The 12,353-nt window shown below is 30.4% G+C and overlaps 2 protein-coding genes, 1 long non-coding RNA gene and 2 other non-coding genes across 7 annotated transcripts; 3 read left to right on the top strand and 2 right to left on the bottom strand.

Annotated features, from left to right (window-relative positions):
- Positions 1–557: 557 nt before the first annotated feature.
- LOC114173035 (wall-associated receptor kinase-like 20) lies at positions 558–1,891 on the bottom strand. The gene is made up of 2 exons (XM_028057230.1): positions 986–1,891; positions 558–893 (listed from the first exon to the last, which is right to left on the bottom strand). Exons 1-2 carry the CDS (start codon positions 1,869–1,871, stop codon positions 838–840), a joined length of 942 nt encoding a protein of 313 aa, XP_027913031.1. The 5' UTR covers positions 1,872–1,891; the 3' UTR covers positions 558–837.
- Positions 1,892–5,312: 3,421 nt separating this feature from the next.
- On the top strand, positions 5,313–5,383 carry TRNAG-GCC. The gene has a single exon. It is a non-coding gene; the product is annotated as a tRNA-Gly (tRNA).
- A 1,985-nt stretch (positions 5,384–7,368) lies between these two features.
- TRNAG-GCC lies at positions 7,369–7,439 on the top strand. The gene has a single exon. It is a non-coding gene; the product is annotated as a tRNA-Gly (tRNA).
- Positions 7,440–7,813: 374 nt separating this feature from the next.
- LOC114169487 (glutathione S-transferase U17-like) lies at positions 7,814–9,226 on the top strand. Its single transcript, XM_028054660.1, has 2 exons — positions 7,814–8,380; positions 8,529–9,226. The coding sequence occupies exons 1-2, from the start codon at positions 8,063–8,065 to the stop codon at positions 8,907–8,909; spliced, it is 699 nt and encodes a 232-aa protein (XP_027910461.1). The 5' UTR covers positions 7,814–8,062; the 3' UTR covers positions 8,910–9,226.
- Positions 8,044–11,055, bottom strand: LOC114169495. Of its 3 annotated transcripts, none has more exons than XR_003600941.1 (4): positions 10,884–11,055; positions 9,974–10,027; positions 9,772–9,839; positions 8,044–8,264 (listed from the first exon to the last, which is right to left on the bottom strand). It is a non-coding gene; the product is annotated as an uncharacterized LOC114169495 (long non-coding RNA). The 3 variants fall into 3 exon arrangements; XR_003600943.1 differs by having other exon boundaries at positions 10,900–11,055; XR_003600942.1 differs by having other exon boundaries at positions 10,915–11,055.
- Between the last annotated feature and the right edge of the window lie 1,298 nt (positions 11,056–12,353).

The following is a 12,353-nucleotide window of genomic DNA, read 5'->3' as shown; positions in this document are numbered from 1 at the left end:
ATAAATATGCAGGCTTAAAGCTTGGTGCACCGTCGCAAGTGATAAAGAGATAAAGCAGAAAAAAGGGGTCTTCACAAAGTTAGAGATTCTTTGTTAGTGGATAGAGACTAAAGCTTGGGAATCTCATTCCATATCCCTTCATTTTTTCCCAATCCACAGTTACAAAACTTTCTACAGGTTCACACTTTTATGGGTTACATTCTTTATGACAAAAAAGAAAGAGGTGCAATAAATTCTATATATGGTCAAAATAGACCTTAACTAATTTTCTGACATCTTAAGTTTGTGAGAGGTAGTTTTTTTATTGTTTTTTTTTTCATGGACATTTCTATGAATAGAATTTGTGAACATGCTTACAATGGTTGTATTACTATATAGATGCAGGTCAGATTTTTGTTTTTTAACTCTCAATAACCAAAGTTATAAATGTTACTCATACATTCTCCAACACATATTTTGAATCAGAAAATTACAAATTTTTATAAATTTATTCTTTTATTCTGTAAGTTTTTTACTGATATTAAAAAATATGCAGTCTATCACTCCTCTGTTAATATTGACATTCTTTATTCATACTGAGAATCAAACTCTTTACTAATTGAACTCAAGTAATTGACATGAATAAATTCCATAAATAAAGTATTTGGCATTCACCAAATTCTGAACTCATAAATGAACTGAAATGGCTCAAATTACAAGCTGCATGTGCACACATCTGTCACCAAAGGACACAAATGAATGGCCAAATTCATTTAACCAGAAACTCATACCCTAACCATCAAAGTTCCCAACCCTTCAGAAATATTGTGCCAAGTTACTTGTTATGTCAAGATAAACCTACAAGAAGAACCAAACAAGAGACCATACCACAGCATAGATCAACCAAGAAACACCTGAAAACAGAAGGGTCAACACAAAGCAATTTCAGCATATATGAACAATAAACTGCAGGTAGAGATAAAAGGGACAAGGACAAATTTCTTACCATTTCTAAAACCATTGTTAAAAGATGATATGAAGTAACAGTCTGTTGTGGTGTTAATCCCATTGGGACAGTTGCAGATAAATGAGTTAAATGCAACATTGTATCCACACACTCCATGGCTCCTTTCACAAGCATCACACGAACCAGGATAGTCATTTGTGACACTGAACTTGTACTTGAGAGCTATTCCATAGTTCCACTTTTCAGGATCCGATTGTTGATCATTGAAATTGTAAAACCCCGTGTAGGAAGGACATTGCAGCTTCTGCAGATCCATTTCAAACGATGGTCCAAGATTAACTGGTGTGTAAACACAGCATGTTGAGATTGGGAGGTTGATGGTGCTGATAGGTCTGCATGAATATAGAAGACTGCAAATGGGTGTTCCTTGGTCACATAACAGCTTCGAGTTGCTTCCATCATCGTAGCCATTTTGGCATATGGATGATGAGTTCATTGCACAGTCCACTAGAGCAAAGATTGTTCTATCAGCAAAAGTGAAAGGCGCGTCCCAGTTTAAGCCAAAGCCTTTGCTAGGGACAGTGCAAGAGCATGTTGACATGGTGGGATCTGAGATGTATATGACCTCGTTGGCATAGTCAATTGAGGTAACAGGGTAGGAACCAGTGTGAGTGGAGAAGGTGAGTTTTTGGTTGCTGCATGTAACATGTGGTTGGAAGCGAGGATCACCACAACCAGGGCCACTACCAAAAGGGTACTTGAGAGTTTCTTTGCCACAGTTTTTCTCGCAGATTTGTGATGAGATCAGAGAAGGGAATAGGAAAAGGAAAAGGGAGAGAAGAAAAACTGAAGGGTGGGTGAAATCCATTGTTTTTGAGATGCTGAGGGAGAATAAGAGTTGCAGAAAATGGTGGAGCAAGAACATGTTTGATGCTGTTGATATACTATTTATTAGAATTCGGATTAGGTTTCTGACTTAAGCTATTGCATTTTTAATTTAAAAATTGAAATAAAAGAAATTAACATGTTAGACACATTAATTGTTTCAAATGTCTGACTGTGAGAAATCACATGACCATGTGCCAAACCATACCTGTTATTATTAGGAGCAGCAACACCAGTCACAGGCAACTGTGTTTGGAGTCTAAAAACCTTTGACTTTCGTTATTATATGTCTAAATAACCCTTCATTTAGAAAGATTGAGATTAAGAAAGACTTAAGTGCAAAGTTTTGTTTGGTACGTTGCGTTTAAATCTTGAGTTTAATGATCAACCTTCAACTCAATATGTACAATTTGTTACTTGTAGTGTTTTTTTTTTTTTTTTTTTAGAAAAATGACATTATGACTTTCATCATTTATTTCGTGGTGTGGTTTAGTATGAACTATTGATTAATGTACCAATGTATCTTCTTTTGAAAGAATCAACAGCTCACACTAAGGATGAGAGTAAAAAAATGGGAGTCATAGTATCATTTCCTTTTTCTTTATATATTTTGATAATGGATTACAAATATTTTTAGTCCCTACACATGTATGCGAAATTAAAATTCGTCTCTATGTCAAATTTTGGTTTCCAAACACTAAAAATGAATTTTTGAGTTATTTGCACCGTTTTAAGAAGTTCTAGCACAAATATCAACTTAGAACATCATTTACATTACAAGAAAATGTTTCATTAATAATTAATTTTAGTGATCAAAAGTTGTTTGTCACTTTAGTAACAAATTTAGATACCTACAAAATAAAAAATTATTGATTACTAAAATAGTCACTATTTTTAATAAAAAAATATAATTGGTCGTTAAATTGATCATTAATTAACTAGAGATTAATTTAGAAACCAATTCCTTCGTAGCAAAAACCTTATTAGCTAATGTTTTCCAAAAATTTCATTTGGTAGCTAAAACCTTGTAACTAAATTTTAGAAACTAATTTAGAAAATAATTGTAATTTTTTATTTATAATAGTTACTATTTTAATTATTAGTAATTTTTTTTCTCTAAATTTATTACTGTAGTTACTAATAACTTTTAATCGATAAAACTAGTGGTGAATATGAAATATTTTCATGTAGTATTAAAAGAAAAATTAACATTATTAAGCTAAAAAAACTATATTAATTTGATTTAAAGTTTAGAAATCAAAATAAAATAAAAAAATCCCAAATTTACATATACATATTTAATCCTACCTTAATTATTTGATAATTTATAGTTCAATATTTTAATTTATTCATTAATTAAAGTAACCAATCCACTAACCTACACACATAAAAGTAGACTGGAGGCAAATTAGTGCCTCATGATTAACTCAACACAATCTTTTCAAACATTGTTTAAGTGTAAAAATATATTGAAGATGGAGGAGTTAAACAAAATGTTAGAATTTATATATATATATATATATATATATATATATATATATATATATATATATATTGATGGGAAAAATAACAACAAACAATATACCAGAGAATGCAGCGGATATAATTTCCCCTAACTTGCAATTATGAGGAGCAATAATCAAATAGCAGCAATAATAAATTACCAAAAGCACAAATAAAGATACCAAGATTTTTAACGTGGAAAACCCCTCAAAAACCACGAGTCGTCCAGACTAAAGAAATAGTTCCACTATGATCAACAAGAGTACAAAAGAGTCTCAATCAATAGCACAAATTAGTGCCAACACCCAACCAAATAACAAAGCAACAAAACTTTCAAATAGAGAAGAACAAGAGGGGAAAACCTCTACAAATCACTGCAGTGCGAAATTAATATCTCCCAACTCAGACCTCGTATCAAAGATCCGACCGGTCAGAATGAAGAGCAATGAGTTCCGAACCTGTTGCAGCGCCGAATTTACTGCGACAGCTCTATAAAAAACGTGAACAGAATTTTCCCCCTACCTCTCCCTCTATGTATTAGGGCTTCCAGTGTATTCTGACTCTATTGTTCTGTCTCTCTCTTTTTTTTATAGCCTCCTCTCCACTAGCACTAGGTTAAGTGACACATGGGCTTCTCAAATTTTGGGCCTTTTCTCCATATAAGAAGGGAGTCCAATACCCAACATATATATATATATATATATATATATATATATATATATATATATATATATATATATATATATATATATATATATTATACTTCTTCCGTCTTCACTCCCAAAAACAAGGGTGGCCACATATTTGTGCTTTAGAAGATTTATACTAAAATATACAAATAGAATATTACAGTAATGATTACATTTGTATTTTTCATATGCTTTTCTCCAATCCCAATATATATTTTTTTTTCTTGCTATTATTATTCAATTATCATCCACTAATCAATTACTTAGTGCCTTCAGCCATTTGAAGAAAAGTTGGTGGAAGGAGGAATATAAAACGCAAATAACTTTAGATGAGAATATATTCATCTTTAACTACATTTTTTTATGTCATCTATGATCATACATTTCACTTTATGTGTTTACCTCATTCTTTTCTCCCTCTCATTCAATTCAACCTAAAATCTTAACTATATGAACATTTCTAATGTAAATAAATGGTTTTGAGCTCGTTATACACGTTTATTCTTTTTTGACACTAATTATTGATTAATATTTTCCTAAATATAATAACTTTTGTTTGACAATTTACATTAATTGTTAACAACAACAAAATGTGCCTTCAATGAAACAAAATAAAGGAAATAAACTACACTCCTCTCTTTTAAGATGCTTGAATTATTCTCTTATTCTCTCTAATGTTTCTTTTCGAAAACATTGCAATTTAAAACTTGAAACATCTAGTAGTAGTAAATTACCCAAATCTATATCACCGACATAAGAGAATACACACTTTTTCTTAAAAGAATATATAGTAAATTACGAAACTTGGTTGTAGTGAAAAACTATGAAAGTGTCTCCCAATAATATATCAATTTCCCTAGTAACTAATTTTGAATATTTTATTATTATCTTTTTTATTTATGAAGGAAAAATAAAATTTTAATTAATGAATGTACTATACACATTAAAATCATTTTAAATCTTTATTTTATCTTCCACTTAAGATATTCAAACTCTATATCACTTAAGCGAATCTAATATATTAATATTTGTTGACTAAATAGTAGCCATGTTGATAGAAGAAAGATCTAAAATACATTATTTACATTAAAATATATTATTTTAAAAATCAATATGTTTGCCTGATGAAAACCACTTAAAAATCTGTTGTCAGAATGCATGAAAATTCAAAAAGCATAAATGGAAGTTGGTGAGAAAAGAAAGAGTCATAACTTTTCAATAGATTGAAAGCAACCAAAGAAAGAAAAACATATTAATTGAACATTATTAATATTACAATAAATTCAAAAGCACCAGTGGTCTAGTGGTAGAATAGTACCCTGCCACAGTACAGACCCGGGTTCGACTTCCGGCTGGTGCAGAGTTTTTGATGTTTTAGTGAATAAAGCATTTTTATTTTCAGAAAGATTATTTTAAAACTTAAAAAGGAAAATATAATTCTGAGAAAATTTTAAAATAACATTACTACTAAGAAATAAATGGTTTTTCTATTAACGTACTAATTTTTGTTTTTTGGAATATTTTTTCGAATGCTCGACTAATCTATTTTGGAATGAATTTGATATTGTTTCGGAAAGTTCATTTCGTTAAGGGTGCTATGGAATTATATAATTAATTTCTTTAACAGAAGTTTTAAAACGAACAATTTGGTTCGTTTATACTTTTGGGTTGTAGAAGAAAGAAACATGAATTTTTCTTTCTCTAATCCCATATTTTCTTCTTTGCACCCCACTAATCTTTTAAAGTATCCACTTTATCATTTCTTATTTATATCTTCTTCAACTTCCAAAAGTTGGATCCATTTTGTTTTCCCCAATTGTGCACTTGTTAGTGTGCTCTTTTGGATTGTATTTAGCAAAGCTTTTGATTAATTTTGCTACGTGATCTTTTTTTTCTTCCGATAGATTCAAATAGAGCTGCTTATTTGTTTTTTTAGGTATTTATAGATGATGTAATTCGATTTTTTTGTATATTAAACAATTCATAGTAAAAAATTACTTTATCAACAACTATAAATAATTATAGATTTATAATTTGAAAGATAAATTATTACATTTTAGATCGTAAAATATATAATTATAATATATTAGCTTCTAATTTTAACAATATAAAAGAAATATTTCTAAGTGAAGAAGTATACATTGTATAATTTAAAATTGAAATTTAAACATAGTGATAGTAGAATTTGTAACTTTCATTCAGATCTAGAACATGCTTTTAGAATAATGGATCCAAAAATATGATTTTTATCTTTTTGACTGAGATTAGGTAATTTGAAAATAGAGATTTGTATCCTAAATTACATGTTATGGATAAATGTATATGTTAACTATTATTGATGAAGTTAATGATATCATGAAAGATCATTCAACAATAGAGGAATTATTTAAAAGAGATTATAACGAAATTTTCACGATAATGACATATTATTATGTTATGATGTACAAATAGGTGTTTTACACAAGATTATCTACTTAAATGGTAAGTTGGGTACATTTAAGCTTAGATTTATCATTGTCATACTGAGATCTTATACAACAAATAACAAAAGGGAGAAAGAGATATATGTTGTTAAGTTGTGTAAGAGGTTGAAAATATAGGCTTACAAAAATGATTTATAACTCACTACAAGGAAATGTGATTGTCATTGCATGGAAACTAGTGAGTAGTGGTAAAAGATAAATTGTGATGAGTTGGTTGATATATTTGTAGCTCATTTTTATGTGAGTAAATTAAAAACTAAAGTGTAATCTATGCTTGTTGATATTACTAGGAGTATGATGAAGTCGAAAAATATTTTACTCAATTTATTTGAAGAGCATGATCAAGAGAATGTCACAAGTATGAAACAAGTGCACAAGAAGATCATATAAATGACCAAAAGCTTAAATACAATATTTAATGATGTTGTTAAAGCGTGACATGTATATTTACTAGAATATATTTTGAAATCTTAAGAGTTTTTACTGATGGAAAAAATGTGTCATCATGAAAAACACAACAATAAAATAAGAGTGAGTTTATAATAATAATAAAAAGTATTAATAGATTAAATTAAAATGAATCTCTTAAATAGTAAAAATGTGCTTAAATATATAAATTAGATAACAATTTTACTCATTATTTACTTTAGCTATTTCTCTCGGTTTTCCATTTTGGATGATGTATTTAAGCTTTTCAATTTTTAAAATATTATAATATAATTATTTTTCATTCAATTATTCACAAAATCATCGAACACTTTAATTCACACATAATATAATTTATATAAAAAATTGAAAAAAAAACACACACACATGCTTTTAATCTTCCACTTTCCTACAATAATATGTTCTTTAAACAGCAGCACCAGTGGTCTAGTGGTAGAATAGTACCCTGCCACGGTACAGACCCGGGTTCGATTCCCGGCTGGTGCATTCTTTTCTCTGTTTTACATTTTAAAATTGCAGTTTATATGTTTATATATGCACGCTATGGTTTGCTTGATATATAGCATTTAAAATATGTTTGATACTTACAAAAGTATGAGTATTTATGTGATTTAATTACGCCAAGTTAAAAATATAAAAACAATTTTTTTCCTAGAATAAAAGATAAATGTGAAATCTCAAACGCTAAAACGAAGAGGAGTTTGCAATTCTTATGAAGGCAAATAAAATTCTATGTTAAAAGATATTTGTATACTCTTGAAAACTCAATCCAAAATGGAGGTAATTCACTATGATATAAACAATAATATTTGGACACACATATATTATAATTGGGTTTATCTGAAACGTGAATAAGGCAAGCGCAACATGCAATATAATAATGATTCTATGATTTCTAAAACCAAAAGAGCACGTCAACTTTGGCTGTCTCATTAAATTGTAGTACAAAACTTTTCACCCATTGCTTACCTAACACCATTATGTATCACCTCTCAACTTTGAGTTTATTATTAATTGGTTGCTGCATCTGAAAGTTAGTTTTTCTAGCCTTGCCTTCTCATACATAAACACTTAACTCTATCAAATAAACACATTGCTGCTGCATAGTGATGGCTAAAAACGAGTTGAAGCTTTTGGGTGGGTGGTTCAGCCCTTTTGCCCTAAGGGTGCAGATAGCCCTTAACCTCAAGGGTGTAGATTACGAGTTTGTTGAAGAGACCTTGAATCCCAAAAGTGAACTTCTTCTTAAGTCCAACCCTGTGCACAAGAAAATTCCAGTTCTCCTCCATGAAGATAAAGCCATATGTGAATCTGCAATCATAGTTGAATACATTGATGAAGTTTGGTCCAATGTTCCCTCCATCCTTCCACAAAATGCATATGATCGAGCTAATGCCCGATTTTGGGTTGCTTACATCGATGACAAGGTATTCATATATGTATGTTTGTGTGTGTGTGTTAGCCTTTTCATGTCTTTTTTCCTTTAAGTTGGATGAAAACTTGGTTATCATCATAAGCTATAAGATTTCATGTGTTTCTCATTGAATGAGTACTAACTGTTTGAACTGGGAGTAGTGGTTTTCGGCCTTGAAAAGTATTCTAATGGCTGAAGAGAATGATGAAGCAAAGGAGGCACCGTTTGAGGAAGCAGCAGAAGTGTTTGAGAGGATGGAAGAAGTGATGAACAAGGGAAGTGAAGGGAAGGTCTTTTTCGGAGGAGACACCATTGGATTCATTGATATTGGTTTTGGAAGCTTTCTGAGTTGGATCAGAGTGGTGGAGAAGATGAATGCACGAAAATTGCTTCATGAAACCAAGCACCCTCGCTTGATCCAATGGACTGAAAATTTTGCTGCTCATCCTGCTGTCAATGGTCTTATACCAGACACCGACAAGCTTATTGAACTTGCTAAGGCTTTTAGGCAAACATTACGGGCTAGTGCAGCTGCAAACTAAATGGAAATTTAGAAATTTTAGTTGTTTTTGGTTCTAACTTTATGTTGGCATGAACTTTAGTTTAAAATAAAACTCAAAACAAAAAGGGTTTTGGTTTAAAAATAAAGAAGAGATTACTGGGAATTTCTTTGTTCTTGAGTTTAAGGATGTCTTCCATCAGAGAGTTCTAATCTCACTTCCTACTTCTGTTGTTTTCTTAGGTTGTTTTTCTCTCTTTGTATGTCATGTCTTATGTTGTATAAAATAATGGGAAAATTACTGTTGTCTTCCTCAAGCTATCTTTCAATTTCAACACTATTATTCTCTTGAAAGTTAAACTATATATTTTTTATTGCTTGGAGATTTTCATTATTAAATTGTAACGTTGTATGCACTATCAACTTTATACTATTAAAAAACCTCACGCGGTTTTTTATATTACCACACACCTATCCTCACTGAAAGATACAAGTATTATATTATCTTTCTCTATTATGTTAAAATATAAAACAAATTACATTTCTTTTCTTTTTCTCAGATATGCAATTTTATTTTCTCTTTCACACGTAACATCAATATAGAATATCCAGGTTTTTAATTATATTAAATTTTTTTTTTTAATTTACCATGTATCGTTCACTCACTATTGTTTAAAAGAAAGCTGACCCAACATGAAATCCAACACATGGCATAAGGAAAAGCGAACTACAAACACATTCGTATGCCGTGTGTGATCCATCTCCAACTATATACATTATAAATAGAAAATCACAAATGCTTATTCATGTAATGTATGTATTTTAAAGAATGAATATGAATACTTTGATTCCAAGTGTGTGCATGTATCCAAACGCAACATAAAATATATTCTTATTACTCTTACCCCGCAACTGTGTGGAGGCCTAAGCGTTTAGCAATCTGTAAATTGCGGATGCTGTCATCAAAAAACAACTGAAAAGAGCAGAAGCAATAAAAACAGAAGTGAATAAATAATGTCATCTGTCACAAGATGTAAGACCAAAGAAGCAGCAGGGGAGTAACTGTGAAAATGCAAAAACCAAGAACCATGACAGAGGTTTTAATACCCTTTATTAGCATTGTAAAAACATTAACATCGTGCCCATCTAGCATTACTTTTCCTGCAAAACAGTGTAGCAAGGCACACAGGTCACATGATTAGATCACTAACTCGTAACTACCACAACTTCAGTAAACCAATTTTAACCTCTCAATTAACAAGTTGAATTTCTAATCTAGTTGAGTGGTAGAAACAGTACAAAGGCTGAACGATTTAACTACTAAAATTTGCTAAAACATGAAAAAGTGGCAGAAACAATACTAACGGCCCACCAATCATAACATAAAACATGGTGGCAATGGCAAGTCCTCTGTTGGTGTAGTGGTGCCTAACCAAATAGCCACCATACCAAAGAAAGAGAGCATAGCAACATAAAACAACAAAGTAAATGGTGCTTAATCCCAACATTGCATCTAAATATGGATTGACAGAGTTGTCTTTTCAAATAAAATGCAGTAAAATCAATAGCCTCTAAATCACAAGACTATGTCCCATACCACAACTCTACCCTAACTTACTAATGCTATAAATATATCCTCCAATTAAACCAACCAGCTAACAATTTATCCCATTAAGGAACAGAAAATTGTCAACAAAAATACCTTATTATAGTAGGTGAGGTGGAAAACATAGATCATATAATGCTATTTAGCTCGTCCATGAAAACAACATCTTTATGAATGAAGAAACTTTGTTACCAAAAGCAAAATACCTAAATTACAGAAATAAGTCAAGAAAAACTAGCAATGATTCCAACTACAGAAAAGAAGCATGTTAGACGTTCTCAATGAGCTAACAAACACTCGAGCAAGCACAAAGTCAATAACTTGCCACATTCAAGATAGCATCTCAAATTTCCCAATACTTTACGAACCTACATAGCCCAACCAAAACTGAGAATTAAGCTGGTAAAATACCACAAAAACAACAAACCGAAAGTGCAGCGACCTCAATTGGAGTAGTTTCTAGGGAGAGATAGAAGGCCCGGTTCGTCGACAGTCTGATGACGGAAGGAGAGTGCGATTCTAGCGCGAGCTGCTATTGACGGTGCCACTGGAGGACGGTGGAGGCTGCTATAGTAGTTTTGTTATTTTCTGTTTGGTTAATTTTTTTTTTTCAATTTTGAGAATTTTTTTAAATAAATCATAATTTTGATTTTATGTTGAGATAGGTCTCAATTTTTATTAATTTTATTTAATTAAATCTTTTTTCTAATACTATTTAAATCATTAACGACTATGAATAGTGTCTGTCAAATGTCACCTCGTGTTTTTTTTTAAATTTTTAAAATTTTTTTAAGTGTACATGTATCAACCCAGTAGCGTGTCACGTGTCACTTAGTGATTTTTTTTAATTTTTTTTTTATTTTTATAAATGTCCACGTGTCAACCCAGTACCATGCCACGTGTCAAAGTTAATATTTTATATTCAATTTGGTCCCTATATTTGTTATTTTTGTTCAATTAGGTCCCAATTTTTATTAACATTAACCAATTTGGTCCCTATTGAATATGTGACCAAATTTAATTTTTATATCAAAGTTATAGTGATGTGAATTTTAATATATTATATAAAAATATTTAATAAAAATGTGAATTTTAATATAAAAATTAAATTTGGTTTTAATTTGGAGAGGGACCAAATTAGTTAATGTTCACAAAAATTGGGACCTAATTGAACAAAAATAATAAATATAAGGACCAAATTGAATATAGAACATTGACTTTGACACGTGGCACGGTACTGGGTTGACACGTGGCACGGTACTGGGTTAACACGTGGCACAGTATTGGGTTAACACGTGAATATTTATAAAAATTCAAAAGAAATTCAAAAAATAAAATTAAATTAAATTAAAAAAACCACGAAGTGACATGTGGTACGTTAATGGATTGACACGTGTACATTTAAAAAAAATAAAAAAATTAAAAATAAAAATAAAAAAAAATTTAAAAAAATCACTAAGTGACACGTGGCAGATCGTTAATAATTTAAACGGTTAGCAAAAAAGACCCAATTGAACAAAATTGACAAAAACTGGAACCTATTTGAACACAAAACCAAAATTATGACTTATTTGAAAAAACTTGACGAAAATTGGGAACCTTTCTGTTTTCTTTTTTTAAGTGATAAATATTTTTCCGGATTTAATAAAATTAGGTTAATTATGGACTTATGTTTTAGCTCATGACTTAGGTGACAACCCACGATTTTCTACGTGGAGTTGAGATAGTTTTTTTATTCTTGCATTTTCTACATAGATGTAATACAGTTTCAATTTGAATGATATTTTTTTTTACTTATTAAAGCCATACAAATTGTTTCATTAAATTATTTTTAATTATTTCTCTCATTATACTTACACCGTTTATTTCTAAATAAAATTA

This window comes from Vigna unguiculata, chromosome 2 (assembly GCF_004118075.2).
Source record: "Vigna unguiculata cultivar IT97K-499-35 chromosome 2, ASM411807v1, whole genome shotgun sequence".
NCBI classification, from domain to species: Eukaryota; Viridiplantae; Streptophyta; class Magnoliopsida; order Fabales; family Fabaceae; genus Vigna; species Vigna unguiculata.
The sequence above is the reverse complement of the archived record's forward strand: the minus strand, read 5'-3'. Positions and strand labels throughout refer to the sequence as shown.

Excerpts from the sequence above, each read along its gene's own strand:
- LOC114173035 (XM_028057230.1), bottom strand. The coding sequence starts at position 1,871 with ATGTTCTTGCTCCACCATTTTCTGCAACTCTTATTCTCCCTCAGCATC. Across the intron at positions 894-985 it reads TAACAATGGTTTTAGAAATG|GTGTTTCTTGGTTGATCTAT; the intron begins GTAAGAAATTTG and ends TTCTGTTTTCAG.
- LOC114169487 (XM_028054660.1), top strand. The coding sequence starts at position 8,063 with ATGGCTAAAAACGAGTTGAAGCTTTTGGGTGGGTGGTTCAGCCCTTTT. Across the intron at positions 8,381-8,528 it reads TTGCTTACATCGATGACAAG|TGGTTTTCGGCCTTGAAAAG; the intron begins GTATTCATATAT and ends AACTGGGAGTAG.